Source organism: Hemiscyllium ocellatum, chromosome 24, assembly GCF_020745735.1.
Source record: "Hemiscyllium ocellatum isolate sHemOce1 chromosome 24, sHemOce1.pat.X.cur, whole genome shotgun sequence".
Classification (NCBI taxonomy): Eukaryota; Metazoa; Chordata; class Chondrichthyes; order Orectolobiformes; family Hemiscylliidae; genus Hemiscyllium; species Hemiscyllium ocellatum.
Genome location: NC_083424.1, coordinates 17,972,146 through 17,998,102, shown reverse-complemented (window position 1 = coordinate 17,998,102; position 25,957 = coordinate 17,972,146). Strand labels below are relative to the sequence as shown.

Sequence of the window (25,957 nt, the reverse complement as noted above, 5' to 3'; positions counted from 1 at the left end):
ATGTACTGCGCAAATGAGGCTCTTAAGGAAGTCCTCCCTCACCATCCCTGGATTGAGCAGAGTAACTTGTCGGGTCACCCTTGTCTCCGAACCCCTCCACTAGGCTCAGTATTGCAACCAGTTCTTAAGCAACTAGTCAATGAGCACTAAAGGGCTTCAACTGGGATGAGGGTTGGCAGGCTATTTAGACCACTGTACGATTGCAAATGGATCTGGGATGGGCAGGAGGGCAGCAGGAAGGCAAACTGGGTAATTTTATAGGCCACTCCCCACTTGCAGACAAACTTTTGACCACAAGTTTGCACAATTAACACATACCATTTTATCCAGGACTTCTTCATCTTCAATAGTGCTTAAGTCCTCCAAACCGGGTTTGATTTTGTTTTCTTTTGTATTATTCTCCTTTTCCTTCTCTGTACCATTAGGTAAAATAGCCTCAATATGTTGTCGTGATTGGGCAGCTTCGGTCATTACTTGTTCAGTATCCATCTGCAAAGACAGATAAATTAAACAGAATCAATTTGTTGTATCTGCCTGGTCTCAGTGTTAATGCATTTCAAATTTAACACGATGAAGAGAAAATGACCTTCACTATTGAACTCCATGATCAGAATTTCCTCAGTAAACCAAGTTGTGATAAGAAATTGTAGTAATCATTACACTGTTTCTTTTTCATTATTTATTTCTGTTGACTGCATTTAAATATTTTGTAAATTTCCAACCAATTACCAACAGTATTGTTCAACTTCTAAACTAATCAGTTTTTTCACATTGAAGACAAATATTATGCTCTTACTTACATCTAGTTTTAAAGGAACTTTTTGCAAGTGGTTGTAAAGGGTTGGTTGGTAAGATGAATATGAAGCAAATTAATATATTTCTTGTCTAATCAAACAAAAATCAAGGCAAAATTACTAAATTTAACTCTAAAGCCTGGAAATCATTGTACCATCAGTGATGTTACATCAATGCTTAATGCATCTGCACCAAATCTTCACAATTATGTGAACAAAGACTTTAGTTATTTTAATTTAAATGAGTAATACTTCAATTAAGATAGTAGACAAATGAATTAGATACAAACTGGCTTGAATATTATTGCTTATAAAACTTTCCAGTTTAAATTTCATCACATTCTCCAAAGTTAACTTAGGTTAATGGAATGAATTATATTTTAATCAAAAATAAGGGCTGCATGAAACTGCCATAGATTATGAAAACTTCAGGAGCAAATTAAAATATTAATTCTCTCTCAAATTCTATAATCAACACAACACAAAACACTATTTTCAATAGCACAATAATCATTGTACAATGACATGGCAGCGATGCTCAGCCAAAACAACAGCAAATATAAAGTTATTGATCTCAGCAAAAACACAAAATTTTAGGCCAGATTTTCCAGGGTGTAGCAATCTTACACAGAAGCTCAATATTTCTGAAAGCAGATTCCGCTCAGGCCTCCCTCAGAAATGTGCAGCTGTACTTACAGTCATAGAGTCATAGAAATGTATAGCACAGAAACGGACCCTTCAGTCCAACCCGTCCATGCCGACCAGATATCCTACACTAATCTAATCCCATTTGCCAGCACTTGGCCATATCCCTCTAAAACCTTCCTATTTATATACCCATCCAGATGTTTTTTAAATGCTGCAAATGTACTAGCCTCCACCACTTCCTCTGGTAGCTCACTCCATACATGTACCACCATCCCTTAGGTCCCTTTTATGTCTTTCCCCTCTCACCCTGAACCAATGTCCTCTAGTTCTAGACTCCTCCATGCCAGGGAAAAGACTTTGCTTATTTATCCTATTCCTGCCCCTCATGATTTTATAAACCTTTATAAAGTTACCCCTCAGCCCCTGACGTTCCAGGGAAAACAGCCCCAGCCTATACAGCTTCCCTCTGCAGCTCAAATCCTCCAACCCTGGCAAGATCCTTGTAAATCTTTTCTGAACCCTTTCAATTTTCACAACCAAGTCTTTCATAGCAGGGAACTACCAGAGCAAGGAAAATCATGCCCTCTTTTTACAAATCAGGTGCTGTAATTTCAATTTTAAAGGTCCTAACAGTCACGTTGGCAGCTGCTGTCAAGGCTTAAACATGAGCTACATGAGTAAATTAGGGTCCTGGGAGGGTAGAGATGGGTAGGGTGCCAGGTTAGTGGGTTGCCAGGTGGGTAGAATAGCAGGGCACCAGCTGGGAAGTGTGTAGTGTTCTAGGTTTTTGGATGCCAGATGGCAATGGGTAAATTGCCAGGTAAGTAGGGTGTCAGGGAAGCCATCTGGAGTGATGTTAACCAGAGGACAGGGTGTGGTGGAAGCTGGGAAGGTGCCTGCTGAGGTATGGGTAAGATGTCAGCTGGGTGCCAAGGTGCAAAATGGCAAGGTGGCAAGGGTGTTTACGGTAGATCAGGGTGGGCTGGAGAAATTATGTCTGGTGGAACTGGGGAGGTTGAGTGTTAGATCTACAGGGTTTGAGTCAGGCAGCATTGGGGTCAGATCGAGTCTTATATGGCAGGAGAAGGGGATTTGGTGATTGGGTGCCATGGTAGAGGTGTCTGGTCAGATCAGGTCCCACTGTCGAGGGGATGTGGGTGTTGGTTCCAGTGTTGGTGGTGATGTGGTGATTTAGGGATTGGCTCTGCTCAGTGGATGTCAGGATGCAAGAGAGGAAGGGGGATCTGGGGGAGGGAAATTGAGCTCAGTGTCAGCAGCAGTTCTGATGGAAGGTGTTGGGGGGGTTTATTATGTCCCCATAGGTGTCAGGTCATGGTTTGGGCACTGTAAGGGATCTGGGGGTGGTGTAGGTGGGGGTGTGTGAGCTAAGTATAGGATCAGTTTAATCGTTACTCAGGACTTAGAATATATATTAAATAGTCTATAATTTCTTGAATAAGGTATTTTCTTTAATTTCATCAAAATGATCTTAACTCTTACGGAGAAAAAGTTTATGGAGACTTTCTGTGGGTCCTAGGCATAGAGGAATTATCAAGACAAATTTTCAAGTTCCGAGGCAATTCCTTCAGAGATGCTAAAATGGTGATTCCACAGGACTCCCATGCATAATTCCCACCTTTGCTGGTATAACAACTATTTGGCCAGCTGAAAATCTGCCCATTGTTTCTAAGCTTATGTCAAGTGTGCCCACCAAACAGAATTAGAAAAAGCACATTTAAAGTATATCCATGTGGTCACGGAATATTTTACTTTTATTTTTTATCATTTCACCAACTGACTATCATTCTTTATACTTTAGAAGAGCCCTTTTTGTAATAGTAAACAATTTACTGTAGCGGTACTGCAAAATGCATTTTGCCTTTCTATTGGGTATGACCCCATCCAAAAACTTAAATATCAGCATGACCTTTCAACAATATTTGTTAGCATGAATGCAAGCATTAAAGTAGATACAAAAAAAAACAAAGAGCACTTAATTATTAAACTGGAACTTTTTTTGTCTTATGTTCACTACATCAATGCTGGCAGCTGCTTTCCTCTATATCATACCTGTGTCAACACTGGCACTAAAAACAGTCTAATTCATACCATCCGTATCGTTTCCCAGTAATACACTAGATACACTTGTAGCAGTCTCATTACAATTGCCTATCCTTCAGTCATGGTATGGAGGAGCAGGTGTTGAACTGGGGTGGACAAAGTTAAAAATCCCACATCACCAGGTTGTAGTTCAACAGGTTTATTTGGAAACATTAGCTTTCATCAGGCAGCGTTCCAAAAGTTAGTGCTTCCAAATAAACCTATTGGACCATAACCTGATGTTGTGTGATTTTTAACTCTATCCTTCAGTGTAATTATCATATATCAACTTCAAGCACTGCACTGGCTGACAACATCTACCAGGACTATCCCTCAATGAGACTCAAAGATCACAACTACGTATAATAACCCACTTTAATTTGACCCTATGATAATATTACAGTTGAGGTTATGAATGTTTATTGCAGCTTATGATAACATTTGAAACAGTCAATTAGATATTTAATTCAAAGGAACTATTCTTTACATACAAGGTTTTTAAAAAATCTCCCATTATTTTCTCTTTAAAACTGTGTGCTACATTTACTAAAATGTGCAAAAATACCTTTGGTGAAATAGTTGATCACTGTGCAAACTATGATAGAGACACCATGTATGATTTCTGTGTCCCTAGATTAGAAAAGGTCAGAATCTACTCAACACTGCTTTGTAAGAACCTCTGTTGGAAACAGTTGAGTGTGAAGACCTCAGATGAGAAAATTAAGTTGAAAACTGAAGCCATGTGAAAAAAAAACTGTTGATTTTCACTGATTAGGTGCATATGTGGAGAAAATCTTCTGCAGTACATCTAGAAGCATTTGATACCAATGGAACTGTACTAGAAAAAGATGTTACTAAATTCAAAATAGGCAGCAGGTTGAAGAAAGCTCATGAGAGAAACAACAGAAAACAATCCTTTAATGCGTTTGACTTTATAAGAGAAAGCGATTTGTTTGCTTTCACTATCGCATCACCTTTTGCTCTCATACACAGTTGATCACGACTGACATCACCCTGATCTGGCCAGGACATATCAGATATATTTCACATGCATATGTCAGGTGGATAAATTGTATACATTTAGCAAGTAGGAGATGCATATAGGTTCCCTCATCATTACGGTATATAGGAACCTCAAACACTGCTAATTCATACAAGTTATCCATTATTCAATATTGTTTATTACCTCAATTAGAATTGTGAGACATTTAAATGCTGAATAAAAAGTATTATCCAAATTTAATTGCCAAATAGAATTTCATAATGCTTTTCCTAAAACAAAATTACTACCAATTTACAGGGAAAATCTAAAGGCAAATCTCTCATAACTGAACATATAAGAAACAACAGAATGTATCTCAATAATTGATAATGACTTAGTCCTTTATTGGCTTGTTTTCCCCATATTCATGAAATTATCCCTTCATCAAATACATTCATTCAAATTCAGCTACAGGAAAACCAGTCAGACTCATGATCCCAATCCGTCTAAATATACACTCGTTTTCATGTCAGGTGCCAAATTGAAGTGGAAAAGAATACAACACCTTCTTTGGTTTTGAAGTTTTCAATTGGTCTCTGAATCAAAGTTAACTTGAGATGACTGCTTACTTGAACTGTAAATCCTATACTCTACTGCATTCTAAACTTCAACAAAACTCATCCATCAACCAAATCCAGATATAGCCTGAATTCTAGAGACAACTGGTTCTCTTTTCCCAGATTAGATTACTTACAGTGTGGAAACAGGCCCTTCGGCCCAACAAGTCCACACCGACCCGCCGAAGCGCAACCCACCCATACTACGGGCAATTTAGCATGGCCAATTCACCTGACTCGCACATCTTTGGACTGTGGGAGGAAACCGGAGCACCCGGAGGAAACCCACGCAGACACGGGGAGAATGTGCAAACTCCACACAGTCAGTCGCCTGAGGTGGGAATTGAACCCAGGTCTCTGGCGCTGTGAGGCAGCAGTGCTAACCACTGTGCCACCGTGCCGCCCTGAATTCCATGATGACATTCCATTTTAGATATCTAATTCTACAAACAGGTGAGCATATTTTGTCCTTCAAAACAGATTCTACTCCATTTTTCTGATCCCTTTAGTTCTTGATTTAATATTCAATCAGTACACTCCGGATGGGTCATATGTTTAAGCAATACAACACACAAACACCCCCATACACATTTGAACATTTCCAACATATTTTGTTTTTATCTCAGATTTCCAACATTCGCAATTTTTCTTGTGTTTACATTTTGAAACAGTCCTAAAAACATTTGTCACACTGATATTACTCTAACTATTTTTTTTATGAACTCTTGCTTCTTTCACTAAATAAAAACCCAAAGGGTTGAAATGGATTTTTTTGCATCAAAGTTTTTGGATGATTTTTTTGCTGCAAGGTCTAGCAAACATTCTCACTGTGAGAGTTAGCTAGTTTTTAATCCCATATTCTACCAAATTTGTGCCACCTCTAAAACGTCTCATGGCATATCACCAATCTGGACGCTTTGGAGAGGGCGTAGAAAGAGTTTAGCAGGATGTTACCTGATTTGTATGGTATTAATTATGAGAAAAGACTGGTTAAACTTGGTTTGTTTTCATTTGAACATCGAAGGATGGGAGGCAACCTGATAGAAGTTTATAAAGTTATGACAGACATGGATAGAATGAATAATTGGAATCTTTTTCCCAGGATAGAAAGGTCAATTAGTAGAGGACATCTAACTCAATCCTGCCCTTTCTCTCATTACAGATGAATGAGTCCATAACAGGGAACTAAACCAGTACAGTGGAGGATTCTGGACATCAGGTTCTTCACTCCACAAGAGAAGTGAATTCTTGCCTTCACATTAGAAGACTAGGTTCACTCCTGTGGGGATCTCGAGACATTCATGTCCTGCTAACTGTGTAAATACTACCCTACATTACACAGATCGGCGCAACATTGAGGGCTGATAAGAATGTTCTATGTTCTGAATAAAAACCTTGAGTTAATATTCCAGAATTGTTAGGTATGGACTTTAAAAACAGGGAAGTTTTGTTACAATTGTACATGGCATTGGTGAGGCTGCATTTGGAGTACTGTATGCAGTTTTGGACCCTGAATGTAAAAAATAATACACTGGTATTGGAGACTGTTTAAAAGAGATTCACTAGGCTAATTCTTGGGGTGAAGGGGTTGACTTATCAAGAACACTTCAATAGGTTAGGCCTTTTTCATTAGAGTTTAGAAGAATGCGGGGCATTATTGTTATTGAAAGTATGAGATTCTGAGGGGGCTGACTGGATATTTGTTGAGAAGATGTTTCCACCTATGGGTGAATCTTAAATTAGAGAACACAGTTACTAAATAAGGAGATACTGATTTAAAACTGAGAAGCAAAGGAATTTCTTCTTCCAGAGAGTAGTGAGTGTCTGGAATTGCCTACCCAGAGTATTATGGAGGATAGATCAACCAAAGTCTTTAAACAGAAGACAGATGGAGTTTTGAAAAACAGGGAGTTAACAGCTATACTAAGCTTGCATGAAAGAGGAGTTCATATCTGGGGCAGATCAGCCTTGATTTCGTTGAGTGATTGGCAAGCTTGAGGGGTCAAATGGTCTACTTCTGCTCCTACTTCTTGTTTTCATGATAGCTGCAAATTGCCAGAACATAAATTCTTATGCATCTCAGTCACTACTTAATTCAAAAAGCTCCACGGATATTTAATATTCTATTTTATTGAATGTTAACCTTGTTTCCTATGCAGATAGCAATGGAGGCAGTGGCAACAAAATGGTAATATCATTGGATTGACAATCAGAACTGTAGGTTAATGTCCTGGGGATATGGGTTTGAATCCTACTACGGAAGATGGTTAAAATTTAAATTCAGTTAAAATAAAAATATGGAATTAAAAACTAGCCAGATGATGACTATGTAGCCACTGTCAATTGTTATAAAAATCCATTTGGTTCACTAATGTCCTTTGGGAAGAAAATTTGTCATTCTTACCCAATCTGAATTATATGTAACTCCAGACCCACACAAATGTGATTTAGTCTTATCTGTCCTCTGAAATGACCTAGCAAAGTGCTCAATTAAAGGACAGTTAGGGATCAGAAATACATGCTGGCCTCATTAATGATGACCATGTTCTCCAAACAAAAGAACATGTTAGGAAATAATATTTCTTATTCCGTTCCCCTTCTTAGCAAATCTTACAAGTTGACCAAAATCTGTTAATGCTCATTTTATGTCCCAAGAGAGTTGATTTTCACCCCCACAGTATTAGTTAATTCAAATTTTATTTAAATATAACTGGAACACATTGCAAAACAGAAGAACTTTATCTAGGTGTTTCCATTTAATTAAAAAAGGTGTGTATTTTTCTTTTTAACTGCCTGTTCTAAATGTACCCTCAAACTCAGAATAAAATGAAACAAATGGAGGGCTGCAGGGTGTCAGTATCAATCCCTTTTAGTTGGGTCAGTATATGCCCCTTAAACTCAGGCACCATGGATACAAGGATCATTAGCCGCTACTTCTGCCATCGCCGGTGAGATGCCACCACCAGATACATATTACCCTCCCCTTCCTAGTCAGCCTTCCACAGGGACCATTCTCTCTGGGACACTGTTCCTTCACCCCCACACCCTCCCACAACACTTTCTCCTGCAACCACAAAAGGTGTAACACCTGTATGTTTACTTTCTCCCTCCTCGGTATCCAAAGGCCCAAATTCACCTTCCAGGTGAAGCAGGGCGTTACCTGCACTTGACACAATCTAGTCTACTGAATTTGCTGTTCACAATGTGGTCTCCTCTACAACTGGGGAAACAAAGTGTAGACTGGGTGACTGCTTTGTGGAACATCTATGTTTTGTCTGCAAAAAAGACCTTGATCTTCGAGTTGCCTGCCACTTTAACACTCCACCCCATTCCCAGCCAACATCTCTGTCTCAGGCTTGCTGCAGTGGTCCAGTGAAGTTCAGCACAAGCTGGAAGAACAACATTTCATTTTATGCTTGGGGGGAGCCTGCTACCTTCTGGATTCAGCATTGTGTTCAATAACTTAAGGGCTTGAGCTCACCTATGTTCTTACCCACCACACTTCAGGCCTTGTTATCACATAGTCTGTTATTATACATAACCCATTGCTAGCCATGAACAGATAGTGAGGACTGCAGATGCTGGAGAAGTCAAAGTCAATAAAGTGCAGCATAGAAAAAAGCACGGCAGGTCAGGCAGCATCTGAGGAGCAAGAGAGTTGATATTTCATGCTTAACCTTTCATCAGCATTGAGGAGGAGGAAGGGGGCTGAGAAATAAATAGTAGGGTCAGGCTGGGGGAAAGGAAGTTGGGATGGCAATAGCTGGGCCAAGGTAGGAGGTGATGGTGATAGGTCAATGGGAAGTGTGGAGTGTATAGGTGGGAAAGAAGGTGGACAGGTAGGTCAGGTCAAAAGGGCGGATTCAAGTTGGAGAATTGGATCTGGAATGGGTTGAGGGGAGGGAAATTTGGAAACTGGTGAATTCAATGTTAAGGCTGTGTGGTTGTAGGCTCCTGAGGGGGAAGATGAGGTGTTCTTCCTCCAGTTCATGAGTGGCCTTCGTTAAGCAGTGGAGGAGGCCAAGAATGGACATGCCATGCAGGGACTAGGAGGGGGATTCAAAATGGATGGCTATAGGAAGGTGAGGTTGGTTGGTGTGTACGGACCAGAGATATTCCCTGAACCGTTCTGCAAGTTTGCATTGGTCTCTCCAATGCAGAGGAGACGACATCGAGGATATCCTTAAACCTTATTTACTATTTCTGTTTCTCTTGATGTGGTCTCCTTTGCATCAGAGAGACCGAGCGCAAACTCAACCTGGTGAGGTCGACATGAGGTGAGGCCATATGACATATAAAGATTGGGTAGGTGAGGTAGTCCTGAACAAACATGTGGATCACATGAAAGTTGCTACCTTGAAAACAAGCCAGGTGTGGAACATACCCCAACCCTTAGAACAGCCAGAAACGCTGTCAGAAACCATGGGTTCTCTCCCTCTGTCTAGCATTGAAAAAAACCTCAGAATCCGAGATGGATGCAGCTGATATTGCAGCCTCGATACTGTTACCACCCAAAGAAAAGGGGGGATTTATTCTAAGATGCTTTGGGTGTAAGAGATGGGCCATGATCAATTATATAGCGCCTGTATCCAAGTTAGAGTTGGAGGAACTGGACCTGATACGAAAAAATGTTCCAGAAGTATACCACAATTAACACTTATAAGGCATTGTACCAATACACACGACTGCCATTTCGGGTATCATCAGCCTGCACCCTTTTTCAGCATATGATGGAGAGCATTTTACAAGGTCTACACCAGGTTACTATTTATCTGGATGATGAACTAATAACCAGGAAGACCAATAAAGAGCACTTGGAGAACTTGGATATAGTGTTTAAACATTTCTCCCAGACGGGCGTACGCCTTCGAAGAAAGTGGCCAAATGTGAGGACAACAGATGTTGGAGATCAGAGTCGAGATTAGAGTGGTGCTGGGAAAGCACAGCAGGTTAGGCAGCATTTGAGGAGCAGGAAAATCGACGTTTCAAGCAAAAACCCTTCATCAGGAATGAAGGCAGGGAGACTCTGGGGTGGAGAGATAAATGGGAGTGGGGTGGAGCTGGGGAGAAGGTAGCCAAGAGTATAATAGATGGATGGAGGTGGGCATGAAGATGATAGGTCAGAGAGGAGGGTGGAGCAGATAGGTGGGAAGGGAGATTGGCAGGTAGGACAGGTCACGAGGATGGTGCTGAGCTGGAATTAGAAGGAAGGAAGTGACCTCCTTGGGCTACAGAGTCAAAGGACCAGGTTACACCATTGGAAGACAAAGTGAGGATGATCAAAGGTGCCCTGGCTCCCATGTCTGTGCCAGACCTTATGTCTTTCCTTGGGCTGGTGAATTATAACAGAAATTAATACATAACCGGGCCTCCATCCTGGCACCATTACACTTGCTATTGGAAAAATTGGAAATGGCCACATAGCCAAGAAGTAGCCTTTAGGGAAGTGGAAAAGCAGCTAAAGTATTGGCTCACTACTGTCCCACTCTCTTCGCCAATGTAATAACTCCAAGAAGGCAGGTATCCCATCATCAAGTCACTTTTTATTTCCATGTGCACAGTACATGGACTCTGACTAGCTTGCTTAGTGCCAGTCCCTAGAATGAGGAGACTCTCTGAGACTCCTGTTTATATATTTTTTTCTTTATTTATTTTCCGGCACTAGTGGCCAGTGACAAACAATGCCCTTAGACCCCTGTTTTTTTTTAAAATCAGTCTCTTCTTCTCCTCTTGAAAGAGCAGAGTCCTTCCCTTCACTCCACACTGGTCCAGCTCCCTCAAGAGCCAGCTCTCAGAGTGAACAAAACCCCTGACGCTCCTGTTTATTTTTTTTTGTCTATTTATTTCTTTTTTCATTACCTCCACACTACTGCCTAACTGCGGTAGTGCTTATTTTTCCTCCGCACCCATTTTGTGTGTGTGCAGGTGTGAGACACAGTGAAAGACACCAAGTGTACAAATCTTTATTTAGTTTCCACCATCAGAAAGAAAAAAAACACTGAAGTGGCCAGTGACAAGCAGTGTCCTTAGACCCCTGTTTATTCCTTTTTTTCCTTGAATTTAGTACTTCCTCATTCAGGCACCAGAGTGTCAGTATCTCTGACACTCACCCTTTTTATGTCAGCCAGAGCTTCCTGACTGGACTAGATTAACAGTCGCAAGCAGGGGACACATATTCTATAAAGTGCAGCTGGCTGACCTCGATAGAATCATTACATCAGATATTTTACACATTTTCTAATCAACCTGTTTAGAGACATCATTATCTACTTCCGGAGCAAATGGGATCTCCCCTCAGAGCTCATAGTCAATGAAGTCAACACTTGGTTGCCTTATTCTAGCAGTAACCAATCAGATCTGAATACACTAACTCATTTCCATGGGTCAACTATCTCTTGTAATGAAGTATAGATGTGTGAGTCTTTAAGCTAGCTCAGAGCCAGTTCCCAGAACCCCTGACATTCCTGTTTATTTTTTTTTAAGTATGCCCAGGACTCAAAGCTCTCACCTCCTTCTACCTTCTTCTTCTTCTTCCTTCTTTCATCTTCTCCTTCCTTCTTTCCTTCCTCTCTCTCAATGTGGGCCAGCTAGTTCAGGGACAGTCCCCTTCCCCTCTGACACCTTCAAGGAGGAGAGTCCTTTCACACGTGGACACACTCGCACTGATCCAGCTCAAGTCAGGGAAAACACTCAAGTGGTCCAGTGACAAGCAGTGCCCTTCACATCAAAGGGTGATGCTGCGACACTCCTGTTTATTTTTTTCCCACAAGTGCACAAATCTTTATTTAATTTCCACCACCAGGAAGAAAGGAAACACCCGAGTGGCCAATGACAAGCAGTGTCCTTAGACCCCTGTTTATTTTTTTTCTTCTTTTTTTTCCTTTTTTTTCTTTTTTTTTCTTTTTGGTTCTTTTTTCTAGTGCCCCTCACAACCCCCCTGTTTATTTTTTTTTCCAAACCCCCACACTACCACCTAACTGCGGTAGTGCTTATTATTTTTATCCCCAGCACCCATGGTGTGTGAGACCCCTGTTTATATCTGTCAGCCAGGGCCCACTGATTGGGCCAGGTAACACCCCAATCAGAGATATCATACTCAATGAGATCCATCTGGCCCTCATTCCTATCACTACAGTGTCAATGACTTTTTTGAAAAATACTCAGCAAAAATTACTCTTAATTTTATAGGGATACTTATGAAGACATCTAGCTTTTATGAGGTATGGGAGCCCTATTAGTGGTAGAATTGTTCTTCTCATGAGACATGGTTTCTGACGAGAGGGAAAGCAAAGTTTTCTGCAAATTTTTGTTTCCACGTTGATTTATATTGCACAAACAGACAGTTACAGTTATGAAATATTGCATGTTAAAAACATGCTTTATAAGGAAGGGTTCTGGGTAATCCAAAATGGAGGACGGGAAACATTTCTGGCTGTAACAGCTGCTTCTTTTTTGAGGTATTCTAGGTGCTGGAGGTACTTCGAGGAATTTCCTCGAAGTCCAGGAGCAGCAATTACTGTTTCATATGCTGTTGCCTTGTTTTGGAACTTTGGGGAAAAAAAACAGTCAAAACAACAGCAGTTTTAAAAGGGAGAAGAACAGACAAAGGAAGCACATGGTGAGGTCACTGCAGGAGAGAGAGAGAGAGAGAATCTGCACAGTTACTGCCTTTGTTGTTTGAATTCATGTATCGCTGGACATCGGAGTGCATCTGGGAAAATTAACAGTGAAATTCACAACTGATCTTAGAGGAACTGTTGGGCGAAGTTCACAGGACAGAATCAGATAAGTTAATCGTTGTTTTAAGTGTGCCCTACAGAGAATCTGCAGTAGTGAGTAGAGTGGGTTATTTCTTGATTATATGCTTTTGGAGATATGTCTCTTGATTCAACTTAAAATATGAGCCATAACTATTAATTTAACCTGGGGCAATGTTTGTAGAGGAATAAGACAGTGTTATTTTCTGGGTCTGTAGATTTGGAAGGAGCAAAAATGGCCTTTAATAGAGTGATATGTACTTGTCAATGTGGGAGTTTAAAGAGAGTTTAAGGGTTACTGCGGATTATATCTGCCATGAATGCTGTTGGATGCAAATCTTATCAGATCAAATGGATTGGTTGGAGACAGTTAGAAGCAATGAGGAATTTGCAACAGCAACAGAATGTGATGGATGGCAGTTATAGGAAGGGGGGGCAAGTCTCAGATACAGTCACATAAATGGGTTAACTCCAGGAAAGGTAAGAGAGTTAGGCACCTAGTGCTGATGTGTTCTGTGGCTATTCCCCTTTCAAACAAGTATGCTGTTTTGGAAAATGTAGGGGGTGATGGATTCTCAGGGGAACATAGCATGAACAGCCAAGTTTCTGGTATTGAGACTGGCTCTAATGCAACGAGGGGTATGTCGGCTTCCAAGAGATCAATTGTGTTAGGGGATTCTCTAATCTGAGGTATAGACAAACATTTTTGTGGATAGCAGTGAAAAAACAGAATGGAGTGTTGCTTTCTGGTGCCAGGATCAAGGATGTCTCAGAGAGGGTGCAGAATGTTCACACACGGGAGGGGGGTCAGCAAGAAGTCATTGTACACATTCGAACCAACGACATAGGAAGGGAAAAAGTTGAGATTCTGAAGGGAGATTACAGGAAGTTAGGCAGAAATTTAAAAAAGAGGTCCTCGAGAGTAGTAATATCTGGATTATTCCCGGTGCTACGAGCTAGTGAAGGCAGGAAAAGGAGGATAGAGCAGATGAATGCATGGCTGAGGAGCTGGTGTATGGGAGAAGGATTCACATTTTTGGATCATTGGAACCTCTTTTGGGGTAGAAGTGACTTGTACGAGAAGGACAGATCACACCTAAATTGGAAGGGGACTGATATACGGGCAGGGAAATTTGCAAGAGCTGCTCGGGAGGATTTACACTTGTAAGGTGGGGGGGTGGAACCCAGAGAGAGTGTGAGGAAAGAGATCATTCTGAAACTGGTACAGTTGAGAACAGAAGCAAGTCAAACCGTCAGACCAGGCAGGGACAAAGTAGGACTAATAAATTAAACTGCATTTATTTCGATGCAAGGGGCTTAACTCAGGGTATGGTTAGGAAGATGGGACTGGGATATCATAGCAATTACAGAAACATGGCTCAGGGATGGGCAGGACTGGCAGCTTAATGTTCCAAGATACAAATGCTACAGGAAGGATTGAAAGGGAGGCAAGAGAGGAGGGGGGGGGGGGGGGGGGGGGGGGGGGTGGCATTTTTGATAAGGGATAGCATTACAGCTGTGCTGAGGGAGGATATCCCTGGAAATATATTCAGGGAAGTTATTTGGGTGGAACTGAGAAATAAGAAAGTGATGATCACCTTTTTGGGATTGTATTGTAGACGGCCTAATAGTCAGAGGCAAATTGAGAAACAAACTTGAAAGGAGATCGCAGCTATCTGTGAGAATAATAGGGTGGTTATGGTAGGGGATTTTAACTTTCCAACATAGACTGGGACTGCCATATGGTTAAGGGTTTAGATGGAGAGGAATTTGTTAAGTGTGTACAAGATAATTTTCTGATTCAGTATGTGGATGCACCTACGAGAGAAGGTGCAAACCGTGACCTACTCTTGGGAAATAAAGCAAGGCAGATGACTGAGGTGTCATTGGGGGAGCACTTTGGGGCCAGTGACCATAATTCTATTAGATTTAAAATAATGATGGAAAAAGATAGACCAGATCTAAAAGTTGAAGTTCTAAGTTGGAGAAATGTCAATTTTGACAGTATTAGGCAAGAACTTTCAAAAGCTGATTGGGGGCAGATGTTCGCAAGTAAAGGGACAGCTGGAAAATAGGAAGCCTTCAGAAATGAGATAACAAGAAACTAGAGAAAGAATATTCCTGTTAGGGTAAAAGGAAAGGGAATGCTGGATGACTAAAGAAATTGAGGGTTTGGTTAAGAAAAAGAAAGAAGCATTTGTCAGGTATGGACAGGATAGATCGAGTGAATTCTTAGAAGGGTGTAAAGGAAGTAGGAGTATACTTAAGAGGGAAATCAGGAGGGCAAAAATGGGACATGAGGTAACTTTGGCAAATAGAATTAAGGAGAATCCAAAGGGTTTTTACAAATACAATAAGGACAAGAAGGTAACTAGGGAGAGAATAGATTCCCTCAAACATCAGCAAGGCAGCCTTTGTGTGGAGCTGCAGAAATTGGGGGAGATACTAAATGAATATTTTGCATCAGTATTTATTGTAGAAAAGGATGTGGAAGATTATACTGTAGGGAAATAGATGGTGACATCTTGCAAAATGTCCATATTACAGAGGAGGAAGTGCTGGATGTCTTGAAATGGGTAAAGGTGGATATATCCCCAGGACCTGATCAGGTGTACCTGAGAACTCTGTGGGAAGCTAGAGAAGTGATTGCCGGGCCTCTTGCTGAGATATTTGTATGATCGATAGTCACAGGTGAGGTGCTGGAGGACTGGAGATTGGCTAATTTGGTGCCACTGTTTAAGAAGGGTGGTAAGGACAAGCCAGGAAACTATAGACCAGTGAGCCTGACGTCAGTGGTGGGCAAGTTGTTGGAGGGAATCCTGAAGGACAGGACGTACATTTATTTGGAAAGGCAGGGACTGATTCAGGATACTCAACATAGCTTTGTGCGTGGAAAGTCATGTCTCAAAAACTTGATTGAGTTTTTTGAGGAAGTAAAAAAGACGATTGATGAGTACAGAGTGGTAGATGTGATCTATATGGACTTCAGTAAGGTGTTCGACAAAGTTCCCCATGGGAGACTGATTAGCAAGGTTAGATCTCATGGAATACAGGGAGAACTAGCCATTTGGATACAGAACTGGCTCAAAGGTAGAAGACAAAGGGTGGTGATGGAGGGTTGTTTTGTAGTCAGTTTGCAGATGACACCAAAATTGGAGGTGTAGTGGACAGCGAAGAGGGTTACCTTAGATTACAACAGGATCTTGACCAGATGGGCCAATGGGCTGAGAAGTGGCAGATGGAGTTTAATTCAGATAAATGCGAGGTGCTGCATTTTGGGAAAGCAAATCTTAACAGGATGCATACACTTAATGATAAGGTCCTAGGGAGTGTTGCTGAACAAAGAGACCTTGGTCTGCAGGTTCATAGTTCCTTTAAAGTGGAGTTGCAGGTAGATAGATAGTGAAGAAAGCGTTTGGTATGCTTTCTTTTATTGGTCAGAGTATTAAGTACGGGGGTTGGGAGGTCATGTTGCGGCTGTACAAGACATTGGTTCGACCACTGTTGGAATATTATGTGCAGTGCTGGTCTCCTTCCTATTGGAAAGATGTTGTGAAACTTGAAAGGGCTCAGAAAAGATTTACAAGGATGTTGCCAGGGTTGGAGGATTTGAGCTTTAGGAAGAGGCTGAACAGGCTGAGGCTGTTTTCCCTGGACCGTCAAAGGCTGAGGAGTGACCTCATAGAGGTTTACAAAATTATGAGGGGCATGGATAGGGTAAATAGGCAAAGTCTTTTCCCTGGGGTTGGGGATTCCAGAACTAGAGGGCATAGGTTTAGGATGGGAGGGGAAAGATGTAAAAGAGACCTACAGGGCAACTTCTCCACTCAGAGGGTGGTATGGGTATGCAATGAGCTACCAGAGGATGTGGTGGAGGCTGGTACAATTGCAACTTTTAAAAGGCATTTGGATGGGTATATGAATAAGAAGGGTTTGGAGGGATATGGGCCGGTTGTTGGCAGGTGGGACTAGATTGGGTTGGGATATCTGGTCAGCATGGATGAGTTGAACCGAAGGGTCTGTTTCCATGCTGTACATCGCTATGACTCTAATTAGGCAGAAGTTTTAACTGAAAATATAAAATTAAATTATTTAGAATTAATTTTTACTAATGACTAGAATGAATCAGAATCAAAATGGTTTAATTTTGACAGTACTAGCAGCCACAAAGCTGTTGTGACCTAATTTATATCTTTCTTAATGAAAGCCAAATAATAGCATGAAAAAACAATGTTGCTCCATTATCAAATGTTTTCACTCTTAAGTTATTTTGGAACTAGCTTTATTACGGAAAAAGTGTGTTCTTTCAGATCAATATAATCATAGTTCACTGTAATTCAAATTCAAAATCACTGCTATCAGGCTGGTCCTTATTATAACTCTATATTTCCTCTTGAATTACTCACATCATAAATAACCCTGGGAACGGAACATCACTCTCCTTGAGTTAACAAGTATCAGTCAACTGCCTGTAGTATTAGCATAAAATAATGGCTTAGCCAGCAATGCTCACATCTATGTACAAATATACAATAAAATTTGGTCTTATAGTTTTGAGTAGTTAAGGTGATGGATTTGAAATCCACTGAGGTCTCCCTGTAATTTGAATCCTACTGACTACGATTCTCATTCATCCTCACTTTAGAGTTTTGTGACACAGTGACAGTACCCCTGCATTTGTGCCAGAAGCTTGGGTTCAAGTGTCATTGCTCCAGAAATGAGTAATAACATCAAGTTGATCAGAAAATATGTACAAAGAAAAATTGGCTTTTTGCAAAGTTAATTTATTAATTTATGGTCCCCTGATTCATGCTCCTCCAATATCTGGTCTGAATTTTCTCGGCTTCTTCTGCTTAAAGTGGAGCAAAGAGTTTCACAGTTTCCTAAGCTGACTTTGTCACATAATGTACAGCACTCTTCATTTAAATGCCTTGGAAAACCAAAACCATTTGTTGGTTCAGGAGCTCATTCTTATTATAATAAAAGGTCATATCATAGACTATTTTTCAAAGGATGGAGAGTCAAGTGGTGAAATGTGATATATTCAGTGATAGAGTCAGAGTCATACTGATTCAGAAAGGCCCTTCGATTCAACTTGTCCATGCCAACTAAGTTTCCCAAACCACAACTAGTTCCATTTGCCTGTGTTTGGCCCCTATCCCTCTAAACCTTTCCTACTTATGTACCTGATCAAATGTTTTTTAACTGTTGTAAATGTACCTCCGTTTACCACATCTTCTGGCAGTTCATTCCACTTACGAACCACCCTCCGTGTGAAAAACAAAAAACCCTCAGGTCCCTTTTAAATCTCTCCCAATAATAATATGCTCTCTAGTTTTAATCTCCTTCCCCCTTTGCTATTCACTCTATCTATGCCTCTCATGATTTTATAAAACTCTGCAAAGTCACCCATCAACCAGCCACATTCCATGAATAAAAGTCCCAGCCTATCCAACTTCTCCTTATAAATCAAACTCTGCAATTGTGGTTAATGTGCAGGGGTGATCATTTTATGATCTTTGTGCCTCACTATAATTTGTCTAAATGTTGGACATTAAAAAGTTTTGGAAAATTTGAAAAGGTCAATAATAGTAAATTCTTATGCTAAAACCCCAAAATAAAGTTTACATAATGTAGTTAAATGAACAGCACCATTTTAAAACAGCAAAATAAAATTTCACTACTCTTCTCCAAACAATGTTAAATAATAGAGACCACTAAACACCAACTTTCAAATATAAACCATTAGAGTTAAGCCACCCAATCGTTCTAACATCCATATATGTCTTTCCACTATGAGTTTGCTTTACAGTAGTTAGAACCTGAACAAGGCATTTTTCTGTTCCTAATCTAGAGATGCTGAAACCAGCTTTATCTCTCTCATCCAAACTTTACTTGTGGAATTTCTGTAAGGTATTCCCAATGCCTCAACTTCACCATGGACATCAAATCCCTTTACACCTCCATCCGCCATGAACAGGGCCTCCAAACCCTCCATTTCTTCCTCTTCCTATGTCCCCAACAGTACCCCTCCACTGACACACTCATTTGTTTGGCTGAACAGGTCCTCACCCTTAACAATTTCTCCTTCGAATCCTCCCACTTCCTCCAGACCAAAGGGATAGCCACAGGCACCTGTATGGGCCCTAGCTATGCCTGTCTCTTTGTCGGCTTCCGTAGTTACATCAGTACCACTCCCCACCTCTTCCTCTGCTACATTGATGACTGCATCGGCACCACCTCGTGCTCCCGTGAGGAAGTTGAGCAGTTCATCAACTTTATTAACACATTCCACCCTGACCTTAAATTCACCTGGACCATCGACTTGGCACTGACAGTTTTTACAAACCCATCAATTCCCACAGCCAACTGGATTATACATCTTCCCACCCTACCTCCTGCAAAAATGCCATCCCGTATTCTCAATTCCTCCGCTTCTGCCGTATCTGCTCCCAGGAGGACCAGTTCTACCACAGAACACATCAGATGGCCTCCTTCTTTAGAGACCACAATTTCCTTTCCCATGTGGTTGAAGATGCCTTCCAACGCATCTCATCCACATCCCGCACCTCCGCTCTCAGACCACACCCCTCCAACCATAACAAGGACAGAACCCCCCGGTCCTCACTTTCCACCCCACCAACCTTCGCATAAACTGCATCATCCGCCGATATTTCCCCAATCTCCAAATGGACCCAACCACAGAGATATATTTCCCTCCCCATCCCTTTCCGCTTTCCTCAAAGACTGTTCCCTCCGTGACTACCCCAACAACCCACCCTCCCATCCTGGCACCTTCCCCTGCCACTGCAGGAATTGCAAAACCTGCACCCACACCCCCTCCCTGACCTTTATTCCTGGTGAAGGGCTTTTGCCCGAAACGTCGATTTTGCTGCACTTTGTATGCTGCCTGAACTGCTGTGCTCTTCCAGCACCACTAATCCACAATCTGGTTTCCAGCATCTGCAGTCATTGTTTTTACCTCCAAACAAGGCCCCAAAGGAGCCTTCCACATCCACCAATGTTTCACCTGCACATCCACCAATGTCATTTATTTATCCATTGCTCCCGATGCGGTCTCCTCTACATTGGGGAAACTGGACACCTCCTCGCAGAGCGCTTTAGGGAACATCTCCAGGACACCCACACCAATCAACCCCACCACCCCGTGGCCCAACATTTCAACTCCCCCGTTCCACTCTATTGAGGACATGCAGGTCCTGGGCTTCCTCCATCGATGCTCCCTCACCACCCGACGCCTGGAGGAAGAACACCTTATCCTCCAACTCGGAACACTTCAACCCCATGGCATCAATGTGGACTTCACCAGTTTCCTCATTTCCTCTTCCCCCACCTCACCCCAACGCCAACCTTCCAGCTCAGCACTGTCCTCATGACCTTCCCATCTATCCACTCCACCCTGCTCTCTGACCTATCACCTCCATCCCCATCCCCCCATTCACCTATTGTACTCTTTGCCACCTTCTCCCCAGCCCCCCTTCCACTTATCTCTCCACCCTGAAGGCTCCCTGCCTCAATTCCTGATGAAGGGCTTTTGCCCGAAATGTCGATTTTCCTGCTCCTTGGATGCTGCCTGACCTGCTGCTTTTCCAGCACCATTCTAATCTAAACTCTGGTTTCCAGCATCTGCAGTCCTCACTTTTGCCTAAGTTATTCCACTGCCATACAATCTGTTGTTAACTCACCAAAATCAACATTCTTCACAGAATATGACTCACACAATGAATGTCAGAGGGCAGTTTAATTCAGGAAACATGACAGCTGTGTTCAATATGATTTTTGGGCCACTGAATAGTTAATCTTTGGTTCTGCTCGGATTCATCCAGAAAACAAAAGATTTTGTGGTGCAGTGGTAGTGTCCTCTGCCTGGGCCAAAATGCCCAAGTTAAAGCCCCACCTGCTACAGACATGTGTCATTATATGATTTTGATTTATTATATTAATAAATTAGTTAATTTAAAAAAAAGAAACCTTTTTTCCATGCAGAAAATGTTGAAGCCACTTGTATCTCAATCATGTCTAACAAGAAACTAAGAAATAGGATTCTGAGTAATCATTTGGTTTTTGAGCTTGCTAAGCAATTCGAACAGATCATGTGATTTTTGATGTCAAAGTCACCTAACCACATGATCCCATATTTCCTAATTTTAATTCGCCCCCAAAATTAATCTCCACCTTATGTCTACACTCTGAAGTAGAAAGTTCTGAAGATTCAAAGCACTTCAGCCTTAAATGGTTTATTTAATGGATTATTTTTAACTGTCAGAAAAAATACATTTATGTAATTTACAAATAATTAATTGACCTAACAAGTCTATAAAGTGTTTACTAAAGTGCCTTCATTATGCTGTTCTAAGTCTTCCAAAAGGAAACTAGATTAGTTATGTTTGACCTGAAAAATACTTGTTTTGCAAAGAAGAAAGATACAAGTTTAACTAATAAAAGCAAAAGCAGTACTCCAAGTTTAGGTACACAGGAACTTAATAATAATTATTTATAGGTTAAAAATCACACAACACCAGGTTATAGTCCAACAAGTTAAATTGGAAGCACACTAGCTTTCGGAGCGACGCTCCTTCATCAGGTGATTGTCAGGTCATCAGGTGAAGGAGCGTCGCTCCGAAAGCTAGTGTGCTTCCAATTTAACCTGTTGGACTATAACCTGGTGTTGTGTGATTTTTAACTTTGTACACCCCAGTCCAACACCGGCTCTCCAAATCATATTTATAAGTTAAACTATCATTCAAAAATCAGATCAGATTATATTCTGTACTGTCTATAATGGGTTGGATTTTCATAGGAGTGGCAATCTCAGGCTGTACGCCACCCTTTCCTACTTTTATGAATTAAGGAAGTTCTGCATTTCTGACAGGACATACCAATCAGGGCTCCTTCAGGCATATGCAGCCATATTTCCATGCTGATTACTCTTCCATAGTGCATAACTGTCATGTAAGACAAACCATATCTGTTCACTGCAGTCAGCTGCCATATTCTGAAACGTAAAGATCCTGACAGCCACATTTACAGCTGCTGATAAAGTCAGAACATCAAGTAAATATGATGTCAGATAGCTGGGAGTATCCTGGCACACTGATACGGAATAAGATTTTTGGGTTGAGAATGCTCAACATGGTGGTGAATGAAGGATTGAGTACAACTGAGGTAAGGGAGATCAGGTACAGAACAGGGGAAGGGAATGAGTATGTCAGGTGATGGGGAAGAGATGTTGCATTTGTCACAAAGCTGGTCATTTTTCTAAAAGCTGGTCCTTCTTCTCAAGGATACCGTCTCCTTGGTTTTTTTCAGAAGAGTCGTAAAACAGCCCATGCTCCGAATCAGCTGAAGAGATACAGAGACGAAGAGGGTATTGAGAGGCCTTTTTGTTTATATGTATACAATGGGTCTTCAGGCTAAAACTTTTTTGTTTTAGAAGTAACTATACAATGAAAGGGGAGTGGTCAGTCTTGAAAGCTGAATTCTGTTTTTTAGTTCAGTTCAGCAGTAGTGTGTTTGTGTAGAAAGGCTGCTGAGGTCAGTCAGTTGAGAACTTCGCTCCCTCCTTCTGCCCTCCTAACTTCGATCTGTATGCTTCTGTCTCAGTTTTACTCTGTGTTTAAGGGGTTTGTTTATTGGGACTGTTGTGTATTTTCGGAATTGCATAATTAAGTCTAGTTTGGATGGGATAAGAGACAGTATTTTATATTCTGTTCTTTGTGTTTCATTCAGTAATTTCATGAATAAATTTTTGTCTGTTTTAAAACCTGATAGTCAACCTAGCTAGGGACGGCATGGTGGCTCAGTGATTAGCACTGCTGCCTCACAGCACCAGGGACCCGGGTTCAATTCCCGCCTCGGGTGATTGTGTAGAGTTTGCACATTCTCCCTGTGTCTGCATGGGTTTCCTCCTGTTGGTCTGGTTTCCTCCCACAGTCCAAAGATATGCAGGTCAGGTGGATTGGCATTGTTAAATTGCCCATAATGTTAGGTGCATTAGTCAGAATGAAATGGGTCTGGGTTAGTTACTCTTTGGAGGGTCGGTGTGGACTTGTTGGGGCCATATGGCCTATTTCCACACTGTAGGGAATCTAATCTAATTGTACTGTAGGGAATCTAATTTAACTTACTCCAGGTAATGTTCACTGTATGCTTACCAAAATAAATAGCAAAGTTATAGTCTGGGCTGCTTGTTTAAGAATGCTTTGAGTGCTCTGGCCTAGTCCATAACAGATTGGGACCGGCAGCAGAGGAAAGAGTCTCAGATCAGTCTGGGGGTTGCAAGAGGTTCAGGGGAGGTATATGAGCTAAGTACAAGATCAGATGACTACTTACTCAAGAGTTAAGCTATGTATTAAATAATCTAACAGATCCTGGGCAACTATTTACTTAATTGCATCAGAACTCTCCATTTTAATTGGAGATTTTCAGAGGGTTCTAAATGTTTGAGAATTTCCCAGTGGAATCTTCAAGTCTTCAAGCTTTACATTTTAGAGTCTGTTAAAATGAGGATTGTGCAGGATCCCCATGAACAACTCCCAAACACGCTGAAATAATGACTGGGCATTGGAAAATCCAGGTCAAGATTTCACAATGATAATTTCCTCAATGGTTTGCTCTCCCACTGACTTCATGGTCTTAATGAAAACTAATTTTCTTTGATAAAAATAAATCTTAAAATGTATTTTAACAGAAAGTAGACAGCTTTGGTTTTGCTCCGAGTATCACTTGCACAATCACAAGCTCTTAATCTCAGCAGAGCAATTGGGAAAATCCAATCATTTTCTTCTGATGGGAAATTTCTAGATAAGATATTCAAGACGCTTCCTGCCAATTGCTAGAAGTTAATAGAAGGGCAGCATATGAGAGATCTGGAAGGAGCTCACTTGTTTCCTTTTGTTGGTTTCTTCACCTAGCCAAGTTGTGTGACAGAACTTAGGTGGGAAGCAACAAAAAGGAGGGTGAAGATTTAAATTAGCAACTCTGTCCAAAAGCAAGCATTCAACTGATTTTTACTAACTGAAAAGTGTAAGATTTTTCAGTGTAAAATATTCAGTCTCTTGTTTTTAATCATCTAATGAACTTGTTGCAATAATTATCAACTGAAACAGTGGATGTAATTTACTGGGAAGGCAAAACCCCTGTGTGATTAGCGCATCCTGAAAAATTGTGAATAGTGCACTTGCAATTTTCCAAAATGCACTGTTATCAAGGAAGGCTTCCTGCCTCCACATGAACTTAGAAATTAACCTTACGTACTGATTCTGCAAAACTAATTAATACATTGCTGAAGTCTGCAATCCAAAGGACTAAGATTCTAGTTAATTAGCCCTTTAGGAGAGCAGAACCTATTAGTGTGTTACGACAACATTCCACACACATTCATATTTTTATTTTCAGAGTTGTGTGGTAATACGTTTGAAGAAATCCGATTTTAAAAAACTCTATTGAAAGATGTCAGTAGTTTTCCTCTTCATTCTCCTGAAGTGGAGAGTTTCAGCTTACTGCTATTGCAGGGATAGTGGACAGCGAAGAGAGTTACCTCAGATTACACCAGGATCTGGACCAGATGGGCCAACGGGCTGAGAAGTGGCAGATAAAGTTTAATTCAGATAAATGCAAGGTGCTGCATCTTGGGAAAGCAAATCTTAGCAGGACTTATACATTTAATGGTAAGGTTCTAGGGAGTATTGCTGAACAAAGAGACCTTGGAGTGCAAGTTCATAGCTCCTTGAAAGCGGAGTCGCAGGTAGATAGGATAGTGAAGAAGGCGTTTAGTATAGTTTATTGGTCAGAGTATTGAATATAGGAGTTGGGAGGTCATGTTGCAGCTGTACAGGACATTGATTAGGCCACTGTTGGAATATTGCGTGCAAATTCTGGTCTCCTTTCTATCGGAAAGATGTTGTGAAACTTGAAAGGGTTCAGAAAAGATTTACAAGGATGTTGCCAGGGTTGGAGGATTTGAGCTATAGGGAGAGGCTAAACAGGCTGGGGCTGTTTTCCCTGGAGTGTCAGAGGCTGAGGGGGGACCTTACAGAGGTTTACAAAATTATGAGGGGCATGGATAGGGTAAATAGACAAAATCTTTTCCCTGGGGTCGGGAAGTCCAGAACTAGGGGGCATAGGTTTAGGGTGAGAGGGGAAAGATATAAAAGAGACCTAAGGGGCAACGTTTTCACACAGAGGGTGGTACGTTAATGGAATGAGCTGCCAGACGAGGAGGCTGGTACAATTGCACCATTTAAAAGGCATTTGGATGGGTTTATAAATAAGAAGGGTTTGGAGGGATATGGGCCGGGTGTTGGCAGGTGGGACTAGATTGGGTTGCGATATCTTGTCGGCATGGACGGGTTGGACTGAAGGGTCTGTTTCCATATTGTACATCTCTATGACTCTATGACTCCAGAAGGGGGAACTAGTATATTTTTAAAAGTGCACTATCATGCACTTGAAGCTGTCTGCGTTGGTTGGATTTATATAAGAATTTCACATTTTCTTGATGGAAATATATTCACTGTTTTCTTATTTCCTGACTCTTTATCCTTGTGTGGTGAAAAATAATAATTTGTATCATGTACATTGTCCTTAATATCAACATCAATAGAATGGCTGATATTATTCTCATTATGCTACTGAAACAGTGAAAAGGAGCTTTCATACTAACCAAACTGTTGCTTCTAGAGAGATGAACTGTTCCTGAGGAGGACAACGTCAGAGTGCTTGCAAATGTTGGAGGATGTGCCACCAAATCTTCATTTTTTTCCAGCCCTAGGAACTTAGTTAGTGCCTCAACTTGTTGTGTCAATCTCTGCTGTTCCACCCTGAGCTGCAGATTCTCCTCTTTTAGATCATTCACAGTGGCAGTCAAAGGCAAAATCTGATGGGTGACTTCTTCCACTTGTTCATTTATTACTTTCCTAAAAGCTTGCAGATCAACATGGATCTCCTTCACAGCATTACGTAGTGTATCTTCAAAGTCCCCAATGACAGAAGAGAGCTTGTGAAGATTTTCATTCTTCAAGTTCTCAATGTTAACAC

At 41.2% G+C, this 25,957-nt stretch overlaps 1 protein-coding gene across 4 annotated transcripts in view; it reads right to left on the bottom strand.

Annotated features, from left to right (window-relative positions):
• The window catches only part of smtnb (smoothelin b), a 354,299-nt gene that overhangs the window by 76,983 nt on the left and 251,359 nt on the right, over window positions 1-25,957 (bottom strand). For all 4 annotated transcript variants that reach the window (XM_060843540.1, XM_060843539.1, XM_060843542.1 and 1 more), the window contains one exon: window positions 319-489. In XM_060843540.1, the coding sequence (XP_060699523.1) occupies window positions 319-489 (171 nt within the window). The remainder of the gene's footprint in view (window positions 1-318; window positions 490-25,957) is intronic.